At 41.2% G+C, this 23,062-nt stretch overlaps 1 protein-coding gene across 7 annotated transcripts in view; it reads right to left on the bottom strand.

The window, feature by feature from the left end:
* Window positions 1-23,062, bottom strand: part of PALLD (palladin, cytoskeletal associated protein) — a 338,972-nt gene that overhangs the window by 45,762 nt on the left and 270,148 nt on the right. For 6 of the 7 annotated variants that reach the window (XM_050946157.1, XM_050946156.1, XM_050946158.1 and 3 more), the window contains 3 exons: window positions 4,844-4,979; window positions 2,303-2,404; window positions 121-342 (listed from right to left, as the gene is read on the bottom strand). In XM_050946157.1, coding sequence (XP_050802114.1) covers window positions 121-342; window positions 2,303-2,404; window positions 4,844-4,979 — 460 coding nt within the window. Of the gene's footprint in view, window positions 1-120; window positions 343-1,727; window positions 1,779-2,302; window positions 2,405-4,843; window positions 4,980-23,062 lie in introns of all 7 variants that reach the window. The other variant, XM_050946163.1, reaches the window with a different exon arrangement.

The raw sequence follows: 23,062 nt of genomic DNA, 5'->3' as shown, positions 1-23,062 counted from the left end.
GCCGCCAGACAGAAAACTTAGTATTCTTATAATACACAGAACACTTGTTATTACAGAGATAACCAATACAGTAAGTCAGAAGTTTCTGCACTTCTAAAGAGATTTTCTCCATCCTCTCACCTTTGGCTTTGGATTTCCAGTCACTCTGCATGTAAATGTGACTGATGTTCCTTCAAAGATTTTGTAATGTTTCAGCTTCATCTCAAAATATGGTGCCACACTGTTATCAGTGGGCTCGTCTCCATGCTGCACCTCATCATCCGATTCCTCCACAGGAGACCTCTCCAGGCGGTATTCAATCTCACTGATCAGTCTCTGCTCAAAGCTGGAGACTTTATACTCCTACCGGACAAGGAAGGTTCATGTTTAGTGTCTCTCGTCATTTATTACATAATATGATATGATTCTAATGAATTTCTTTCCCTAGGTCTTTGACAGTTGGTTAGGACATTACATATAGAAGGAAATTGTATTATGTAGAAGAAAAACACAAATTTGTGCCCAAAATGAGTTCCTTATAAAACAATGAAAACATCTGGTACTAGGCATACATTTTATTTCATGTTGTCCTAGGGTCTATTTCATAAGAAAGAAAAAAAAGCCATTGGTTGCTTTCCATCCTCTCTCTTTTTTTTTTCCAAACACACAAAGCATAAAATCATATATTCTTAAACAGTTCATAAAGAAGAAAACACCAATTTTTCCTGGAGGGTGTAGGCAGATTTAGGGTGGGGTTTGTCTCCAGATGGCCAGGAGACCATATGGTTCACAGCTGGCGTTTGTGAAGAACCTTACTGCAAGTAGTACAGTAAAAATACCATTATTTTGTTTATATTCTCCCTGAGCAGTGACAAAACTACATTATTGGCATATGACAACTGCCATATTTTTCCTCACATATCTCTAGCCCCAACCCAATTGCTGCCAGAGATTGCCCTTGCTTAAAAAACAGTGACACACACACATATATATATAGGGAATGTTTAGTGTGAAATAAACAATATACTACTGATTTGTAACCATACTCTACATCTAGACATATTTGAGATGGGCTTTATGGTAAGTGAACTGAAGACTAGAGAGCAGCAGAAATCTTTATTTATCATTGATTTCTTAGGCTGCAGAAACTAGAACACCCTTTTGTAGGTTTTTTATTCTTTCTAACCATTCTCTTTCTTATTAATATTGGTATCTCATGTAAAGTCTTCTTTCACAGATCCTATCTCTACAAATTAATTTGATCTAGCTTATGACATTAAGCTCCCCATTGCTACCCCCGACTTGGTTATGGAAAATAATGATCACTCTGTGCAGGAAAAAAGTGAGAGAAAAGTTGGATTTTGGTTATAACAAACATTTTTGTCTATTTCTTTACAAATTTCCCCATGAAATTTTATCCAATTATCTCATTATTCATGTGGTATATATTCTACATTACTTAGATGAGCCAATGCAGGATGCAAAGCATCTTGCGTCAGTGGATCTCAGAATTACTGAGGAAAGACATTTGTACAGAGAGCTATAATGGTAGTATTGTTAAAGTTAATCTGTCTGCAGTTGCTTACTAAATATTAAATTAAATTAAACAGCATGTGTGTAAGTGCACCCAGAAATAAGTTATTAATGTTTGGCCACTGCAGTGTTATTAAAGAAGGAGGGTAAAGGTGAAAGGTACAGGAGACAAAAAGTCAATAGATAAAAAAGCAAGAAAGAAGAAAGATGAAAACCTTTTGATTATCCACAGGACTCATTACAGAAGCATCAAGAGAGCAAGCTTCCTGTAAGGGCAGAAAGAAAATGAAGGCTAGCAGTAAGAAGATCAAGAGGAAATCCACTACAATTTCTGGGAGTTCTTTCAGAAGAAAGTACTGCGTGTGGTAATAAACAAATGAATGGCTGAACAGCAACACGGGCAACAGAGCAAAAATGAATTACATGGCTTTTTAAACAGACTTTCTGTTACACTTCTGATTTTGGTTTGCACACAACAGTACAGAGGATGTATTTTTGCCTTGAGAAACTGAAGGGTCAGGATAGGATAGGACAGAAAGAAATGAAACTCGAAGTGGGAAGCAGACATTTGAGAACCTTTCATCTTATTCAGTGTGGAAAAACTGAGCAATAGGTACAATATTCTCCACTTGATTGCTTTTGTGTATAACTCACAACTTCTTTAGTCAAATCCGTCCTGTCTTGTGTGTATCTATCCTACCATATAGAGCTCTCTAGTAGAATGTTATCTGAAAGGAACAATGGAAAGGAAATGAGTATTTTACTGTGCAAGTGCAGAGTTATGTAGCACCTGTGTAGTGGGCTCTTCGTCTGGTTCCTGTATATTAAAAACAGTTGCAGCATTGTCAGCACCCAGGAGTCGACGTGCCATCTTCTCCTCATATGTTAACCTCTGAACCAAAATAAAACAAAAAAAGGGGGTGGGAGGAAAGGAAAGTGGAGAAGGGGAAGTAAAGGAAAGTTATTTTTTCTCTTTTAAAAACCACACAGCAGGTAACTTAAAGAACAACTAATGTTCCCATGGGAAAATCTGAGAATCATTCAGTTTAGAAATAAGTTAGCTTCTGTGTCATATTTTCTGTACTGCTCAAATGTATTGCTGAAATGAAAACAGGATCTTTATTTCTTAAAAATTCATCTCCTCTGAAGTTATTACTCTTATTTGTGGCATCAACATAATTTCCACAGAAAGCAATTACACTCCCAAACACAATTATTACCTCAGAGGAGAAACAAGCAGAAACAGCAAATACTATTATGAAGAAACAAAGAACCCATTTCTTCATAATTGAGAATAATATAAAAGAAATACTGAAAATGTAGGATGTGCCACAAACAACATGGTTTCTAAATAAATATTCTTAAAATTCTCTCAAGCCTCAGTAGCTCTAATATTATTCCCACAAACAAAAATATTTTTAACTAAAGTGTTAGGGTTGTTCAGAGTGTGTATACCAGCAACAAAATAATAAAAAAAGGCAGGAAATCACTAGTGAACACCTTTCAGACTCTTGCCTCCTACAGTCATAATTTCGCCTTTGCTGCATTATCACAATCACATCCCCCACCCACAAAATACCATCTTCATTCCCCCTCCACACAGAACACAAAGTGGTTAGAAATGAATGTTTGCTCATTGTTTTGGGTTCTAAGTAAGAAACAGTATAAGGATTAAATGTAGCTTTATCGTAGACCATTTCTGAAAGTAGGTGAAGTCTCTTTAATTTAGGCTTACATACAGTTATCAAAGAAAATGGCAATGGGATTACAAGGAAACTTTTTTGCTACTGTTTATCAGTACATTCCTATCTGCACAGTAACTGAGAGTTTCTACTCCCTCTATTGCCCGTAAGTTTCTACATCAGAATCACAGAAAGTTCAGTTGAGAATACCAAGGAGAGTGTCACTTTCTGTTTCTCCTTTTGTCAACAAAAGAGAGGACAACTTTATATACAATATTATCTTCCTGAGAGATTGTGATTTCCTGTTTCTTTCTACCCTTCTGCAGAATAAGGGAGAAACTATAAAATAGGTTAGACCTAAAATTTAGATTTAGTAAAAAAAGGTTTCACATAATCTAACATTAATAGAAATTGCCATTAATTTTTTTCCTTCTAAATTGCAACAAAAATATTCCCATGCATGTAAACATTTTCTTGCAGATCAAGTATTGCAGCATTGTGACAGTGTATGAAAGTGAAACTGATTCAAAATTAAACTTTTCATTTAAAGAGCAGAAATGATGAAAAAATAGGTTTCTGTAATTCTTTCAGCTTTAAGAAGCTGAGTTCATTTTAAAATGGATGGTTTTGCAGCCAAAGCACAAGACTGGGATTCAAGAGTCCTGTGATCTAATCCTGCTGCAGACTTCTGATGAGTCACTTAGCTTCTCTGCTTCTTATTTACCTATGGCAAATATTCAGAAGGTCTTTAGTGACTTAGGAGCCTAAGTCCAATTTTCAAAAGTGACTTAGGCATGAAGGGTACATCTACATAGCAAAAATAGCAGTGAGTCTCAGAGTCTGGGTCAACTAATTTGGTCTCATAGGGCTTACACCACTGGGCTAAAAATAGTGTGTGTGTATGTGTGAGTGTGGGGGTGGGGGTGGGGGTGGGGGAGGTCTCAAAGTCCAGGCTCCAGCCCAAGTGAGAACATCTACACTGCTATTTTTAGCCCCGTAACCTGAATTGACCTAGGCTCTGAGACTTGCTGCCATAGGTCTTTTCTTTCAGTGTAGACATACCCCAAGAAACCTAAGATCTGTTGATTATCAGTGAGATTTCAATGACTTCTGTATCACTTAGATGCTTTTTAAAATTTTGCCCCTGATTTACAAAATGGGGATGATAATCTACAGTATTTAAATAACCTTCATTATTTAAAATAAATCCCAAGAAAGATGTCAATAGCTGATTCTTAGACTACTAAGGTTTCAAAGACACTTAAAACAATCCCTTAACTGAAAAATACACACAAGGTTTGGGAGAGTTGGTGTGTCTGAACAACAGATGAACTTTCTCAAAGGTAAATTAGAGACTAATTTTATTTATGTCTTACAATGCATAGAAAAATAATTGGCTCAAAACTTTGTAGATGTGCACATGGTTAATCTGTAACCACATGCTTCCTATCAGCATTTCTTCCAATTGTTTGTTACACCCACTTGTTTTGTCTTATCTTAAAATTAGATTGTAAGCTTTTTGAGGCAGGGATTGTGCCTAGTGCAATGGCCCTAATCCTGATGGAGCCTCTGGGCACTATTGTAATACAAATAATAAATTATCTGAGAAACTATGCCCAACCTCCCCGTTACATGTTATGTTTAAATACCGGCTGGCCATTGTTCAAAAGTTCTTCCTTGAAACGAAGTTTTCTTTCCAGGTCCTGTATGACAGCATCTTTTGTCCCTTGAATCTCTTCATCAGATGCTATCCTAGCAGTTCTGCCTGTTTTCTTTGGAAATCCCCTGCAACACAATACAGGAAAGTAATGGTTTTTTATTAAACCATTAAGATTTTAAAATTTCTGGGTAAAATCCTGCCCTTACTGAAGTCAATGAGTTTTTGACATTGACTTCAGTAGGGTCAGGATCTCATCTACCCTGTCCAAACTCATGAAATTCAAGCTGTGAACCTGATAGTCTTTTTTTTTTTTTTTACTATATTCTTCGTGTTGTTACCACAGTTATCAATAATAATGCAGAAGCTTATTTGAAGTCATACAATTATTCTTCTAACTCACTTTGTTGTGATCTGAGGGTCAGTTCTATGGCAAAAGTTTAAATGTTTGTTTTTGATTTTTTTTCCTCAAGCATTAGTTCAAATAGGAGTTGAAATGGTGCTGAAGTGGGTGCCAACATAACACACACACAAAATAGCAAGCAAAGTTAGCAATGACAATACAACAAACATGATAACAGCTCCTGTAAAGAAGGCATGACTAGGTGAGCAAGAGTGCAAGGGAAAGTAGGGTGTGCACTGTACATACTGTTGCCCCTTTTCAACCAGAATGGGTGGTCAAATGTCAGGGCCCTGCAGACATTCCAGTTGGAAGTACAAATTGATGGAGTCTGGTATTTTCTTTGATGCAACCTTGTTTATTTACAAAGAGGTACCAAGTTCTGCTTCTCCAAATGCAGGAGAAACCAAAAACAAAAGAAGCAGTTTCATAGCTTATAGTCCCCAGCCCTGTTTTGTCTTTGATCTCTAACTTTTTCCCAGGCCATTCCTCTGGGTCAGAGCAAATGGGTGACAAAATGAGATGAAGAGCTTGCACATTTCAGCACCTGTAGGGTTGGCAGAGTTAAGATATGTGTTTAACAGGACATAATGGGGTCCTGCTGAAAGAGGGCAGAGTTGAAGGTTTTCAGACGTCTGAGTTTTGCTTAACTGAGTATTCTACAAGGTGGTGACATACCACCAAGCAACTGTAACTCTGTGTTAATGTAGTGTTTTGCCACTGAATTGCCTAGGAAAAGTTATGTTATTGGTAGAAGTTAGTAGTCATTTAGGCAGCTGTTCATATCATGTCCCACAATTTGCATCCTGAAACAGCCAGCGCTGCCTCCCATAGGCTGGGCACCACCAGCCCAGCTTAAGCAGTCCCCCCAAGCTATGGCTCTGACCCATTGACTGTGTTCCCCGCTACAGTTTAGCTCCACACACACACACACTGCAAGTAGAAGCTAGTAAAGTACAGATTTTCTCAAAAACCACCAATCCAAGGCTTGCCTACCACCTATTTCCATTTCCCACCCCTTCTGCAGCTGCAAGCCCTCTCCCTTTCCTGGTCTCTACCTCCCCTCAGAAGTCCTCTAGCTCCTCCCCATAACAAAAATGTTGGTTAGACTGCCTGCTGACTATTCTACTGTGTTCACATTAAGCCTCCCCATAAATTAAAAACACGTTACAACAGAGAACTCATGTATCAAGCAACATGAGCTATTAAACCTTTATTGTACAAAGTTTGGATTAGATACATCAATGGTGGGGTGTTCATGTGAGCAAAGGCATTAGCATGTTCCCTCAAACTACCCAGGCAAATATAAAATAGCTACATAGAAATGCTCTCATGGCTTTTTCCTTTACTGGTGCATATGCACTGTAATCCTTCCAGACTAAATATCTGCACAAGCAAAGAAGTGAACATCTCCTTAAATACCATGCTCAGTTTAATCGCCCAAAGATTTAGTGGATGCATGCACTGCCTTGGGTAAAACTGGACAGACTGAGTCCATTTTGACTCACACCACATCAATAGTTTGACCCCTGGCTCCACAAAAAAGAAATTTAAAAACTTTTTGGAAAATGTTTTGGAGGATCGTATGTCACTTTAACCCCAGCTCATATGATCCCAAATTAGGATCACTAACCATATCCCATATTCTCCTGAGGCACACCAAATATCAAAGGAATCTGACATAGCATGTTGATTTTAGAAGACTTAGGGTATGTCTAGACTGCAATTAAAAGCCCCTGGCTTTCCCATGCCAAGTGACTCAAGCTCATGGGGCTCAAGCTAAGGGTCTGTTTAGTTGCAGTATAAATGTTTGGGCTTTGGCTGGAGCCCAGGCTCTAGGACACTGCAAGGTGGGAAAATCCCAGAGCTTGGGTGGCAGGCAGCATGAGCCTGAACGTCTACACCAAAATTAAACAGCCCCTTACTGTGAGCCCAAGTCAAGTGGCACAGGATAGCCCTGGGTGTCTATTTGCAGTATAGACCCCGTAGAAGGTCAACATTTAAGGAGAAGTTGTGATGCAATCTTAACTACAGTGGTGTAGCCTCAGCACTATAATTAACCCATGTTACCATTTGTGAATATATAGTGTGTAACAAAGTTTTCTCTTCCTTAAACAGCTGGAAAATGACATGGCAATACTGTTTCTGAAAGACTAATCAGCCCCAGAGCCTGCTTTTACACTGGGAAACTGAACCAGCACTGAAAGCACTTTTCAACAGTGTGGCCTCATGATGGGAAAACAACTGTTTAAATGCTGGTATACAAAGAACAAAGCTGTTCTCCATACTGTTGCAGAAAGCATGATCACGCTTTCAGAAAGTCTCAGTCTCAGGGCTGCCCAGAGGATTCAGGGGGCCTGGGGCAAAGCAACTTTGGGGGTCCCTTCCATAAAAAAAGTTGCAATACTAGAGAATACTATATTCTAGTGGGGGCCCCTGCAGGACCCAGGGCCTGGGGCAAATTGCCCCACTTGCCCCCCACCCCCTGGGCAGCCCTGCTCAGTCCCACTATCTGAAGTGATTGAAAATGGTTTTGTCTAGTCTGCACTAGCATCAAAACCATTTTCAGTACTTGTACATGGGATTCACTACTGAAAATAATGGTTAAATTTTCTAGTGTAGACAAGGATATACTTATTCAGTTTAAGCAGCGTGGAACCGAATACTTCCATCAGTCTCTGCATTTTTAAAACAGTAGCACACCAGGATTCCCATCTACAGACTGATGAGTAGTATAATGCCACTGTAACCTCTGATACTGGCTCAGTGCTGGATTTTCAACACCCCAGTTTTTGAGGGTTTTCGGATCTCTGATTTTGGTGTAGCCCATTATAAAAAGAAACACTTTGCAAAATATGTAACTAGATCCAGGTCAGATTCAAAACATCCATACACTTTGGGGTGTTTAGACCTGGGGTTTTGGTCCGGACCCAATTTTATTTAAAAGTGAAATTTTCTCCTATTGTGAAAACATTATTGGGATGATAGCACAAACCAGGAGAACATGATTTCTTTCTCTTGCTAGGAACATTTAAAATTATTTGGAATTTAGGATTCACAGATGATAAAGATGGAAAAAGATTCCAATTGGGTTAGAGCATTTTAGTCCATCTTCCTGTCAATACATAACTAACTTGTCAACTGCTGGTGCTGGATCTTTTAAAATTAATAATAAAATGGAGATACCAAGTATCAGGTAGTTACCTGAAAATATTTCTATCAACTGCAGTCATGTTTCCAGGATAGAGGGAGCAGGTCATTCCTCATATATAGTCTTGTACTATAATTTTAGTGTTTATTAAGCTGGTATAGTAAAAATGAACTGTCAGAAACCAATAAGGAAACAAGTGAATTGATGCGGAAGACTATAATTGGACTCTTTCTGCTTGAAACATTTTATATTCTGCTACTTGAAAGTAAATTAATAGAGTGGGGAAATGGATAGGTTACTGTTTAAAAAGAAGGATAACATTTTCCACAGAAGCTGGTGACATACAGGCTATTTTGAGGAGCAAATCACAAGTGACTAATATACAGCAATACATTAAAAAAAAACCTTTCATATCACATGCTACAATGTCATATTTTAAATCACTAAATTCAAGAAGCAGCTTAGCAAAATATATCTGGTTCCGATCATCCCACGCTCTATCTGGCACACACATGTCCAAAAAGGTATAAACTACAATAAGCCCAAGAAAGCTATGCGAGTTTCATGAAAAGAGAGGTGTTATGCTTCCTCCATGCCAGCACTATTTCAGTTTTGCACAGCACATGGGAGCTTGCATGGAAGGAGTGTGGTCATCCAAGGCTTAGGCTTGGTGAGGTCAAGGCAAGATAACATTGGTCCAGGAAAGTCTGCATACTGTTTTGGGCTGGGTAAAATGGCATTAAACCTGTTGGCTGTAACCGCCACCTTTCATTTAAGATAGCGGTAAGAAAAACTACAGCACTTCTATAAAACAATAGCAGCCCCACCCAAAAGACAGACACACTTCCCAGAACAAACTCATACATTTCACTGCCCAAAAACAAAGGCACATCTGAGACCACTCAGGAATTTGAACTATACGGGAGAGAGGGTTGGCTGAGTATTGGTTTTAATAGAGATGTGCATGTCAGAGAGAAAGAGCGAAGCAGAAAGACACCACAGAAACAGACAGAGGCCCTGCATACACTGCAGGCACTACAGCTATGGCACTGTAGGAACTCTACCTCCATAAGCAATGGTAGCTAGATTGATTAGGTTGACATAGTTGTGGTGCTGAGGGCTGTGGATTTTTCACACCCCTGAGCACTGTCGCTATGTTGACCTAACTGTTAAGATTGGACCAGGATACAGAGAAGGAGCAGAAAGCCAGTGACAACCTGAACAAGCACTCAGAGCATAGCCCTGAGAAAATCTTACAGAGCTTTTGGGCCAAGGCTGATTGAAAAGGAGTTGGAGCTGAGAGCAAAGAAGCTATCTCCTATTTGATTCCTCCAGTGTTCAGAGAAACAGGCCTCTGTACATTCTTTGTAAACAAACAGAACTGCATCACAGATACCCATCTCACTCATCAATTTCTACTCGTAACAGAAACAACCTCCAGGGCCCTGATCTTTGGCCACATGCTTGAGTCAAAGGGGTAACAACAATGTTTATCAACAAAATGTATGTAGATTTACAAAACATTAATCAAATAATGAGGTAACTACTTCAGGCAACCTCCCTTTGACATATAACTATAAAAAAATGTATACAGCTAGCAACCCTCAAAAGCCTTAGCAAATAGATATGCCTTATAACAATTCTGCACTGTTTTGGACTGGGGCTGGAGAGAGAAGGGGAGATGAGAGCGCTGTGACCCCTTATGGAGATGATCTATTCCTATTCCAAAGAGGATGGAGCTCAGCTGTTCTCAGTGGTGGCAGATGACAGAACAAGGAACAATGGTCTCAAGTTGCAGTAGGGGAGGTCTAGGTTGGATATTAGGAAACACTATTTCATTAGGAGACTGGTGAAGCACTGGAATGGGTTACCTAGGCAGGTGGTGGAGGCCCGGCTTGACAAAGTCCTGGCTGGGATGATTTAGTTGGGGTTGGTCCTGCTTTGAGCAGGGGTTGGACTAGATGACCTCCTGAGGTCTCTTCCAACCCTGATCTTCTATGATTCTATCCCCCTTTCTTAAATCACACTTAGGTACACCAAAAAAAGTTACCTTTTCAAACATACATTTTTTGACATGAGCTTCAATATGGCTACAAGAAAATGGAGAAAAATAGAAAGACGTGTGTATGGTCATAAGGATGGTCAAGCTATTATATAGCAAAGACAGAAGAGAAACAACACTGCAGGGACCTTAGGGAATGGGAGAGATCCAGGAGACAAAGCTTTGGCCCCATTAGGGATTAGGTATGCCATTGCCACAAATCACTGCCCCTTCCCAGTGGAGCTCTGCCAGTGGCCACTGGTGCCCAGGGCCGCCCAGAGGATTCAGGGGGCCTGGGGCAAAGCAATTTCTGAGGCCCCTTCCATAAAAAAAAAATTGCAATACTATACAATACTATATTCTTGTGGGGGCCCCTGTGGGGCCCAGTACAAATTGCCCCACTTGCTCCCCGCCCCCCACAGGCGGCCCTCGGAAAAATAAACCTTCTGCATCTTGGCACAGACCCAGTTTTGAGAAAACGTCTTTACAAGTATCACTGGTTCTCAGCATCAGCTAGTGCTAAAAGACACTAAAGCTCATTAAAAGGGTTGGACAAATATTTTCCATCAAAACTTTTTCTGGATTGAAAACGGGGGGTTTTTAAAAAGCAGAAAAAAAATCACAGACAATGTCTGCTTTCTTTCAAAATTTGTTGTAGTTTTTTAAATTGAAAAGCTGAAATTAGTCTGCCAAAACCTGAATATGGTTTGGGGTTTCCGAAGTGTGTGGCCAAATAGTTGCTGCTTGCTGTGTCTGATTGTTTAAAGAAACAATAAAAAAATTCTGCTTAAAAAAAATCCAAAACTTTTGAACTACCTCAGCTTGTGACCAAACGCCTGAGCCCATCCAGTCAGAGATTTTTCCAGGTTTCTGATACTCTGCTGGCTTCCTTGACTCATATCTGTCTCCATAACTTTGGGTTCATTTAGCTTAGAACATAAGAACAGCCACACTGGGTCAAACCAAAGGTCCATCCAGACCAGTATCCTGTCTACCGACAATGGCCAATGCCAAGTGCCCCAGAGGGAGTGAACCTAACAGGTAATGATTAAGTGATCTCTCTCCTGCCATCCATCTCCACCCTCGGACAAACAGAGGCTAGGGACACCATTCCTTACCCACCCTGGCTAACAGCCATTAATGGACTTAACCTCCATGCATTTATCTGTTTCCTAGAGACTGGCTCCATAGGGTCCCTCACAAACTGGAGACGGTTACTGTGGGTTTGTCTTTAGTATAGACTATGTACATACTCCACGAACTGAGCATTTGAGCTTGTTCCAGAATCTGGGATGAGCCTATGTTGTGAAAACTGAAATGCTCAAAATAGCACATGCATGTGAATGGACACAGGGTGCTAAAATCAAATTAACCCAGGGGTTCTCAGACTGGGGTTCGGCACCCCTCACGGGGTCACGAGGTTATTACTGGGGGTCGCGAGCTGTCAGCCTCCCCCTCAAACCCTGCTTTGCCTCCAGCATTTATAATACTGTTAAATATATAAAAAAGTGTTTTTAATTTATAAGGGGGGGGAGTCTCACTCAGAGGTTTGCTATATGAAAGGGGTCACCAGTATAAAAGTTTGAGAACCACTGAATTAACTCCTCTGGAGCCTCAGGGAATGTAGGAGAATGCGGGGGGTCTCCCTTGGTAGGGTTGGGAAGTATATTGCTCTTCTCATGTGATCCCTCCCCCAGTGGCTAATTTTAAATGCAGCTACCCTTCCCTGACATGAATCTCCCTATGGCACTGAAATTAAATATAGACTATAATTTGGCATTTGAGAAGTGAAAGGGATGGTAGCCCTAATGGAAAAGCTAAGAGCTTGGCTCTTCTGCAAGCCTCAAACTGCTGAATGAGCTTTAGGGTAGGGAAGGCTGTGCCTCCCAAACAGCCTGGCCCTGCCCCCATCTGACCCCCACCCACTTCCTGCCCCCCGACTGCCCGCCCCCCCTCAGAATGCCCAACCCATCCTGCACCTTGTCCCCTCACCGTTCCCCAGAGACCCCCACCCCCCACCACCACCCTGGGACCCCACCCCTGCTCCCTGTCCCCTGACTGCCCCAAACTCTATCTAATCCCCACCCCCCACTGAATCCTGACAGACCCCCCCCACAATACCCACAATCCAACCCCCCCATTCCCTGGCCCCACTCAACCTCTGCCCCCTCCCTGTCCTTGGGACTTCCTGTCCTGCAGGCAACTCCCCCGAGCCCCGGCCCCTTACCCCCCCAGCTTCCCCCTCACCAAGAGCCTCAGCCCATCCAGGAGCTTTCCTCGACAGAGGCAGCGTGGCCCCGGCAGGGCCCCTAGCTCCGCCCTGCTCAGAGACGCTGGTAAGGGGGCGGAACTGCGAGCTCCAGCAGGGCCTGAGCTCCTCCTTGCTCACTGCCACATGGTGAGAGGGCGGGGCTGCGAGCTCCAGGCTGAGCGCAGGGACCTGAGCTCAGGCCCTGCTGGAGCTCGCAGCCCCGCCCCCTTACCACACAACTGAGTGGGGCGGAGCTCAGGGGCCCCGCCGGAGCCACGCTGTGCTGCTGTCCAGGGACGCTGCTGGTTGTGCTGAGGCTCCGGGAGAGGGGCAGAGACTGGGTCGGGCTGGGCTGGGGAGGGAGCCTCAGCCATTCTCGTGGGGGCCCCTTCAGAGCCAGGGGCCTGGGGCAAATTGCCATCCCCCTCTGGGCGGCCCTGCCGGTGCCCACTCATCTCATTCAACACTGGATTTACAGTTTACACTCCAAGGCATGGCCCCCCGTAACAAGCAACACCAGTTCCCCCCATGGTTGTTGCAATCAGTTCAGACCACCACCTCAAGTGATTACCATTCTACTGCTTTGGTTGTCACCCAAACCATCTATTGACTGGCTTTTGAAGTGGTTTCACCAACCCTATGTACTTATCTGGACATAGTGTGTCCTGAGAATTTTCTTCTTGTTCGTGGCTGCTCCCATGCCTATGTTTAGCCTATTCTAGGGAACAACAGACAAAACACTGCTAATTTATTTGTGCATTTGAATGTGAATTTTTTATCTAATGTGATTTTCAGTGCACAGTGGGAGGATTAAAGCTGTAGGACACAATAAGAACAGGCGGACTTAAAATACAGGTGCAAATAGCTGTTAGGACAAAACTGTGGCTGAAAATTTTATGCTGTCTTTCAAAATCAGTCCAAAATTTCCACTGACTTCAAAGGGAGCTTCAAAGGAGCTCAGCACCTCCAAATCTCCCTCTTATTTAGGGGCCCAGATCTGGATTTAGATGCATAACTTCAAGCATATAAATTTGAATTCTTTTGGCCAGAGAGGGCGCAGGAAAACTTCCCATAGACACTCCACATATTTTACTTTTAATTATTTCACATGCAGAAACTTTTGAAAGCAGAGAATTTTGGAACCTTGGCTCAATTCCAGCCTATTTTGAATATTCTCTGTAACATTTATTTAGAAAGCAGGCCAAACCAGCAACACTTCATGCTTTGATTACAGTGTGCGCATTGGATGGGATTCTTTCCACTCCTCTTTCCCACTGTTTTGACAGAGTAAACAAAGGCAACAGACTGGTGGTTGTTACAGTCCCAAGGATGTGTTCTTTTTTGCCATCAATGTTGCTTAGTTTCACAGAAATCCAAATGAACATTAATTTGATTCTCCTTTTATAACCAATGCCTTACAAAAGTCTGTTCTGGCTTCTGGCACACAGTAAATTCCCATCCATGTAAAGTATTTTCAGTTACTTTAAAATGTGGAATTATGGTAAGCATTGGTCACAAGCTTTGAAGCTGCAGCTGCACATAAAGAACAAATGTTTTTAGTTTGGTCTTGTCATACATATTATGAGGTTTTAAACCCCCCAAATTCAGCTCCTCTCAGTAGTACTAATTAAATGCACTTGATTTAATGAAGGACTGCCTACGGCAGAGTCTTGACTAAGGGATGATATCCTCAAAATGAAACAAAGGTAACAAAGTTCACCTACTTCCCCCAGGAAAGGATCTTAACAAGAAAGGCAAGAGACTGATTAAAAATCAATCTTACCCATAGATAAGCTAGGATGAAACCAGGTATGTACAATACATATTTCCCAGCACATTTGAGCTTTTTTTCAGCGATTCAGCAACAAAAAGGGGGCCACTCACCTAAAAGCTGGGTTCATATCACCCAAGACTGTCATTTCTGCAAGGCATGCAATTAAAAGGCATTTTCACCTAATAAAAACCACAACCATTTTTTTTTTAGTTTCAGATCAAGCCCACTCCACTTGTGCAAATTACCAACTTACTTAGGTTTTCATATTGTCATTCATCACCACAAGTATCTGAGGACCCAATCAGTAAAGATATTTAGGCACCTAACTTCCATTGATTTCAATGGGAAGGAGGCTAAATGTCTTTGAAGATCTGGGCCTGAGTGCCTCCTATAATTGAGATTATGTCATATCCATTGTGAAACATTTTTCCAAGGATGGTCATACACATTTGATTTCAATTAAAAATCAAAAATTCAGCCCTTTCTGAAATTCTGGTAATCTAGGCAAAATAAATCTATTGTAAAGGTTGTGTTTGGAATGGATAGTCATGAAAATGAAGAAAATAATATAGCATTGACTGGAGCCAAAGGTAGAGAAGGAGGACACATGCGGATTTCCCTACTCAACACACCCATGGATCCTAGTCTGAAACACTCTAGTTATTGCAGTCTTGGGTCTCTCTTGAGCAGTGACTGACAAACGTGCCAAATACATGTGATGTGAACAAACATCCACTAGGGACTGAGAGGAGGCCAAACTCAGTCATATTTGTGATTTATCCAAAATCAACCTTGGTCTCCAATTGTTGAAAGGTTAGTGCACTAAGCACCCCTGCCACCAACACACCATAACTTGTTTTTATATACAAAATCAATTAATATCTGAATAAAAAGAAAAGAAGCTCCTGTGACTGATTTACAGACATATATGTGACATCCCTTCATAAATTATTTGTCTGAAGTACAGTTCTGTGCTTTGGCCAACAGGGACAACATGTAAAGGATACTAGCCAGGTTGGTAGGCCAAAAAAGCTACAAAACAAAGTAAATCAATCAGAACACACTCCGTCTCTCCAACAGAGTGCACGTGCATCACCGGTTTGTTTAGATTAGACTGACAGTAAGTGACTGGTTATTTTTAAATGTTTTGCATATGCATCTTCAGCAATCATTTGGAAAAAGAAATGGATAAAAAGCATCTGGAAAATAAAGCCTTCCAGATGCAACCACGGTTAAGATGCAGGAAGTCAGGATTTTGGCTACTGCACCAACCTCGAATGTCTTTCCCCTTGACATAAAATTCTTGGTCTGTACTTTACTTAGCCTTGAGTAACTCACAAGTAAAGTAACTCTCACACTGAGAATAATGGATGTTTTCACCAGCAATTAAAAACAAACCAACAAAAAACAAAAATTAAAAACCACAAACCATCACCACATTTCATTTGGGTCAAACTGAAAATGAGATTTTTTTGGAATTCTCAGAGTATCAAAAAGTAAAAAAGTTTAATTTGGGGTTGAATGAGACATTTTGTTCAACCCAAAACAAAACACATTTTATTTCAACTTTAACCAGTTTTTAAAGATTTTTGTCTCGATTTATTTTTGGTTCAATAAAATTGAAGGAAATTTCAAAAAATTATCTCAAACCAAAATCTCAAAATGGTTTGACATTTTTGGATTTTTTTTCTTTACGTGAACATTTTGGCAAAACCAACACAAATTCACAAAACATTTCAGTGTAATTGAAATGGCATTTTTTGCCAAAAAAGTTTGCCAGATTTTTTTTGCACATCATTATTCACACAAATATTTAGTTTATAATTGTGACTTGGGCACAACTTGGCATTCAAAGTTCAAATGCATGTGTACGGATGGGTGGTTGTAACCTAGATCTTCAGAGCCTGTGACAGCTGACAGTCCCACAGTGACACCAAGAAACAATGCAGAGGCACACTGTGGAGAATAAGTGCCGCAGGAAGTATCACCCAAAATGACCCAGAATGACAGTACCCTGTGGCCCTCTGATTGGCCAACCACCGTATTTAACCCTGGAGAGTGCCCCACGAGGTTGCCTGGACAACAAAACAGACTTTGGTCCTGCTGCAACTCCAGACCGGCTTCTGACCCCAACCTGATCCTGGTCCTGAGTCGTGCCTCCTGATTTTAGCTTAGTATTCTCTGTGATCTCCAGTCTCCAACCCTGGCTTGACTTTGACCCAATTCTTGCTTACTGAACCTGGTCTATAGCAATCCCTCTGATCCCTGCTCAAAGACTACTGTCCTTGATGAGGGGACCCCAGCCCAGCTCTGACCACTAGGCAAGAACACCTATGTCCCTGTCCCTTACAGTATGGATATGTGGTGGTTGTACTTAGTCATTTTATTTTAAGAAGAATGAAAAGAAGATATTTTCCTTGGTAACTTGTGTGCACATTTCATTACATTTAAAATTTCTATTTAAAAAAAAAACATATGGATGTTTCATAGGACAACCGAGGAGAATCTGCTCATATCCTTGATAAGCCATACTGGACTTAGCTTCCTAGAGAGCTATATGTGGTGCTCAAGATGAAGGACACAGGGAGGACAATAGGGCAGGAAGCTTTTAACAATAGGAAGTAGTGTGGTCTACTGGGAAAGTCATTAGGTGAGGAGTCAGGAGAACTTGGTTCTAATCCTGGTTCTGCCACTGAATTGCTGCATGACCGTGGGACAGTTACTTCACTTCTCCATGATTCTGTTTCCCCTCCCACCCTTTGTATTGTCTATTCAGATTGTAAGACCTTTGGGAAAAGAGCTCTCTGTGTTGTGCAGTGCCTAGCCTAATGGGGTCGCAATCTCTGCTGAGGCCTCTAGGTGTTACTGTAAGGCAAAAGAACAATGGGGTTCATTAGTTTAGCAGAATGATAAATTGTCATTTTCATAAAGGGCTCCCATAGAAGTTCTCTCCCTTGGACCTGTGAGAAATCCTGAGTGCAAGCTGGAAAACTAAAAAACAAAAACAGCCAAACCTGACATTTGCTGAAATTCAGTTCATTTCAATGGCAGAAAACTTTCACTTCAGATTATTTTCATGAGCCTCAGAGATAAGTTTGGCAGGGATGAATGAACATTACAGAGATGAGATGCGCTCCCTCAGAGGCAAGGAAATCACCTTAACCTTTACCCTCAATTTGGTGGTGGAATTTTTAAGCAAGGGGCTCTCAGAAGCCCCATCCAACACATGAATGTTTTGGCATAAACCACACTGACTAAAAACTCAGTTTGAGCAAACTGTGATAGACATAATTTGCAACACCATGAAAATAAATGCCAGATTTATATAGGACAACAATAAATTGTGTTCTAAAGTGTGGGATGTCCTTCGTAATGAGGGTCCGAGTGTTATTTGGTGACAGCATGTACATGGGTGGCTGTCCCTTATGATGCTCACTATCATCACTGACATATGCAGGGAACCTGGAGGTCAGTAAAACATTTGGCATATCAGTAGTTACTGAGGCAAAGTTCAATGTACAGAATAAGTCTGGAAGAGCTGACCCGCTGCTTTGGCTCAAGTAAAGGCAAAAACATCGCACTGTTCTCTCCTGTTCTCTCTCTTCCTTATCCTCATAACGCTTTGATTTATAGTTTTGAAGAGCATGGAAACAGCAATTACAATTAGCATCAGCAATGATGAAAAATATTGTTTATGTTAATTTTACAGAAGTGTTCCAAAGGGATGTTTTCTTTTCTCTTTAAAAGGTTTAGTTAAATAGCAACAGCAAATACAAAGTTAAGTCAACAGTCATGTCCTTTTAAAAACTCTGTGCATCATGATATTTTCCTCTGTTAGTGACCTAGGCAACATTATTGAAGAATGCAACTGCTTAAAAGAAAGAACTAGATATGTCATATAGTCAAGATTCTTTTAAACTGATATATTCGTAACTGAAAATGCATGTTTATTCTACTTTGAAAGGGATACCATCTGTCATTGTCAGACAGTAATTCCATGCTTTCTTTCTAGTGGTTTACACTTTGCATTTATAGAATCGCTCTGTGGGCCAAAATTTTGCTGTCAGTGACACCCATCCAAACTTACTGATGTGCATGGGTGCAAATCAGAGAAAAATCTGGGTTTGTATCAAACTTTTGTTGTGATGGCTGATGAAACTTAGGTTCCAGCCTCCATACATTTCTGTCAGTAAACAAAACGGGCACGATTTTGGATTCTGTCAGTATGTGTAGTTCCCTTTGAAGTTAATAGCTGAAGGCTGAGCTGGACCAATAAATCTACTAATACATAGAGTTCTTTAGAATAGGAAAAACAGAGACCCCCAAGAACAAGGATTGAGCAATAGGATATTGGCCAAATTCCAACTCAGAAATAAACAATATTCAGCCCCCATTATTTCTCTCTGAAATGTTAATTGACTAAAGCATTCTTCTCCTCCTCTCTAAATGTTACTATACGGTGGTAAAAACAACTGTGTTCCATCCCAAATGTGGCTGCATTTGATGGATAGGTAAAGTGATCACTATATCCCTCACTAGTCTCACTAGGTGAAAGTGTTAGTGACTGTAAAGTGGTTTGACCACCCTGGCAGCACTACGTATTTTATTCAATTGACATTTTTTCTTAGTAAAATTGTGCAAATAAATATTTAATGATGAACCAGTACGAGGTGATCCAACCAGTGGCCTGACGGAAGGGGAGCCAAGTTGGGAGGAGGGGAAGTGTGGAAGGGAAGCCAGGCTGTGGGAGTGTAGAACAGGGAGAAGAGACTGGACTGTGTGAAATGGGGAGTAGAGCTGAGAGAGGGGAGTGTGGAAAGGGCTGGGACTGCATAAAATAGAGAGCAGAACTGGCAGAGTGCTTGGGATTCCCTTGAGGGCTCTGGGATAGTCAGGCTGATGGTGGGGGAAAATATGAAAACATTATTGTTCAACTGCTGTTGAAAACAATTTGATTTTTGTTACTTCAAGCACTGCCCTTGCTTAATACCTTTGTAAAACAAACAAACAAAACAATGTGTACCGTACAGAATGCCAGCACATGGTAGATCATAGAATCACAGAAAATTAGGGTTGGAAGAGACCGGAAGAAGTCATCTAGTCCAACCCCCTGCTCAAAGCAGGACCAACTCCAACTAAATTGCAGTGTTTCTCACTCAGATTTGTCCCAGTGCCACATAGTCCTCTGCAGCCCAACTCCTCATGGAAAGCCCCAGCACACAAACTGTAGCCTCCATCCCTGCAGCTGCCCCACCTGGGGCTGGAGGCTAGGTAAGTGCTGAGGCCTCCAGTCCCCTCCCCTCCCAGCTCACAGCACCAGGACTCCAGTAGGGGCTCACCTGTTGGGCAGGAATATGGGCACCCCAGCCCATCATACCCAGTAAGGGCGGTGGGTCCCTGGCCATGGGCTGCCTGCACTATTGTCCCAGGCATTGTCAGGAGGGGAGGAGGCAGCTGCTGGGTCTGTGCAGCCTGAGAGCTGGTTGGGTGTGGCGGGGGGGAGAGGTTGGATTCCCTGTCCTCTCACTTCATGGTTCCCTGTTCCTGCCTTCCCTAGGGTTAGTGCAGCTGGCACCCCATCCCTTCTCATAGGCAGTGGGGAGGGGGAATTTTACCTCTGCAGAGACAGTGCACTGATCACAGTGAAGCCCTGTCCAGAGTCTCCTCCCTGAGTCAGGAGGGGTAGGGACATGTGTACCATTTGAAATATTCCTGGGGGCACCCCTATCTTGAATATAAACATTTAATTTTATCTCTTCTTAACCCTACACAGAAATGTTTTAAAGGCTAAATCCCAAATCCTAAAAAAAGATCTGATTCTAGAATCTGGAATATTTCTGTATATGGCCCATGAAAGTGCCCCAAAACTAGCATCTGGCCCACAGCATTGAAAAGGTTAGACCACTCTGAACTATTATATCCAGAACTGTTCTTCATTTTATCTGAATGTCAGACATTTGTGAAGTAGACCCAGAAATCTACTCAATTAGGTTTTTGTTGTTTTTCACAATTCTGGATAGTCAGATTATAAATCTATACATTCGCAGCAAACTAGTTCATCAAAACCATCCAACTAGAAACCATATCGAACAAACTGGTTCAGACACTGCTGCCAAACCCATAGCTTCTGGGGGCTCCCTAACTCATGGGAATCCTATTCCATTTCATCCCATTGTCATTTCAACCCATTGTGTTATTTCTTGCTCATATTTCCATGCCACGTAATTCATTCCTAGATTCATAGTTTGTATGGCCCGAAGTGACCACTGTGATCATCTTGTCTGACCTCCTGCATAACACAGGCCATAGGACTTCCGTGAATTAATTCCTGTTTGAGCTAGAGCAAACAGGAAGGAGGGTATGGATAATGAGTTGCTGTATGCTGACGTCAGACTCATGAGATGCTCAGGATGTCTCCTTTGATACTTTGACCTTATGTGGGCTACTTCAATCACATGTTTCTCTTGCCTTCCGTTTTACAGGAAACTTCCATCCTTTCTGTCTGTAACCCATGTTTAATTTGTGCCAGGGCTTGACAGGGCTGAGCCTTGGCACGTCTAGGCTTGGCAGTTCATAGCCCCAGCACCTCTGGGCTTACTGCCTCAGTTATGAATGTAAAAAAAAAAATTGCTTGAGCCCCAGCACCTCTAATTACAAATTAAGCACTGTCTGTAACCCTATCCAAACATCCCCACCCCCCCAATCTAGACACATTACTTATTCTCTAGTCCATATTTGTACCCAGTTGGCACAGCAAATCCATTATGAGGAAATGGAAAGATGGCTGCATGCTCAACGGTGGCTATGAAATGGGGAACCCTATGAAATAGAGTTGTGGGGGGGCTACATGCTTTGCTGGAACCTGGATAGAGCTGGTCCAGAACAAATAAGTATATTTCATGAACTTTTTTTTTAAATAAATGAATCTTTTCTCATTTAATTGAACATTTTCCATCATATTTTTGATAGATACATTCCAAAACAATTTTCTGAACAATTTTCAAAAATTTTCAATTGTTTTCTTTCAGTGGGGGCGGGGGGAGAACACTTTCTGTATTTTATATTCTCCATTCACAATCGTTTCTCCCCAGTGGAAAATAAGTTAAAAAGTAAGAGAAAGTAGGATTTTGCCCACCAAAATGAGACAAAAAATTCCTTTTTTTTCCATTTTCAATTTTTAAAAATTTAATACTAAGACCTTCAACAAAAATATAATTAAATTTTTGAAAATTTCAATTTAATCAAAAAGTTGTTTTTCGATGAAAAAAATACCAAAATAATCCAGCCAGTTCTGAATATAATATTTCTTCATTACATTCAAATGAAGAGTGCGTCAAAGAAATATTACAAATATACAGTATATACTAATGTGATCAGAACACCAAGAAGTATCACTTTTAAAAGTATTCCACAAGAATTCCAACTCATCTGGATGACAAGTTATTTAGATTATATTACAGAGTCTGACACAGGACTAAGCAGTCTTTTTTTCAGATCTTTGACTACCATTGTCGCAGGAAGCCAGTACAGAGGCAGAAGAGGCTGAACTATCAATTGAAGACCATATACATAAACATGAGCTGTGAATATCTGATGTGGATATCTGTGGACAAATTGGAGAGAGTCCAGGGGAGGACAATGAAAATGATAAGGCGGCTGGGGCACATAACTTATGAGGCGAGGCTGAGGAAATCGGGTTATTTAGTCTGCAGAAGAGAAGAGTGAGGGGGGATTTGAGAGCAGCCTTCAACTACCTGAAGGGGGTTCCAAAGAGGATGGAGCTAGGCTGTGATCTCAGTGGTGGCAGATGACTGAACGAGAAGCAATAGTTTCAAGTTGCAGTGGGGAAGGTTTAGGTTGGATATTAGGAAACACTGTTTCACTAGGAGGGTGGTGAAGCACTGGAATGGGTTACCTATGGAGGAGGTGGAATCTCCATCCTTAGAGGTTTTTTTAAGGCCTGGCTTGACAAAGCCCTGGCTGGGATGATTTAGTGGATGTTGGTCCTGCTTTGAGCAGGGGCTTGGACTAGATCACCTCTTGAGGTCCCTTCCAACCCTGATATTCTATGATCCTCAAGCATACTAGGAAAGTGGCAAAGAAATACCAGCAATAAAAAGACAAGAGAGGGGAAAGCATTGAAAGTGACCATAACGTAGCTGTAATAGAATGCATAATAGCTCTCTATCTCTTAATAAAAGCGTTGGTAAGAAAGGTAGCTAATGTAAAGTATTATACAAAAACAATCAGAGGATCCAACCATACATCCCATTGATGTCAATGGTAGTAAAAAGTCTATTTTAAAGCTGAGAATTCCATTTCTTTAGAACCTCGGCCTTATACTGGACTCTCCAATGTTGATAAAGATACTGCTCATTTCCATCTAACAGAATGCTATCACACTTTAACTAGTTCATGTTCAGCAACTCATAATGTATCATTTATAATCCCATTAATAGATGTTAGGAAATGAAGACAGAGAAATTAAATGACTTGCTCATGATGAATGTCAGAGTTGAAAGTGACAAGTGGCCCAATCTCGACTCCAAGTTCAGCATCCAGACGACCCCACTGTCAGTGTCTTATGAAGGAAA

Source organism: Gopherus flavomarginatus, chromosome 3, assembly GCF_025201925.1.
Source record: "Gopherus flavomarginatus isolate rGopFla2 chromosome 3, rGopFla2.mat.asm, whole genome shotgun sequence".
NCBI lineage: Eukaryota > Metazoa > Chordata > Testudines > Testudinidae > Gopherus > Gopherus flavomarginatus.
Note: the sequence above shows the minus strand (reverse complement) of the source record. Positions and strands in the feature narration are given on the sequence as shown.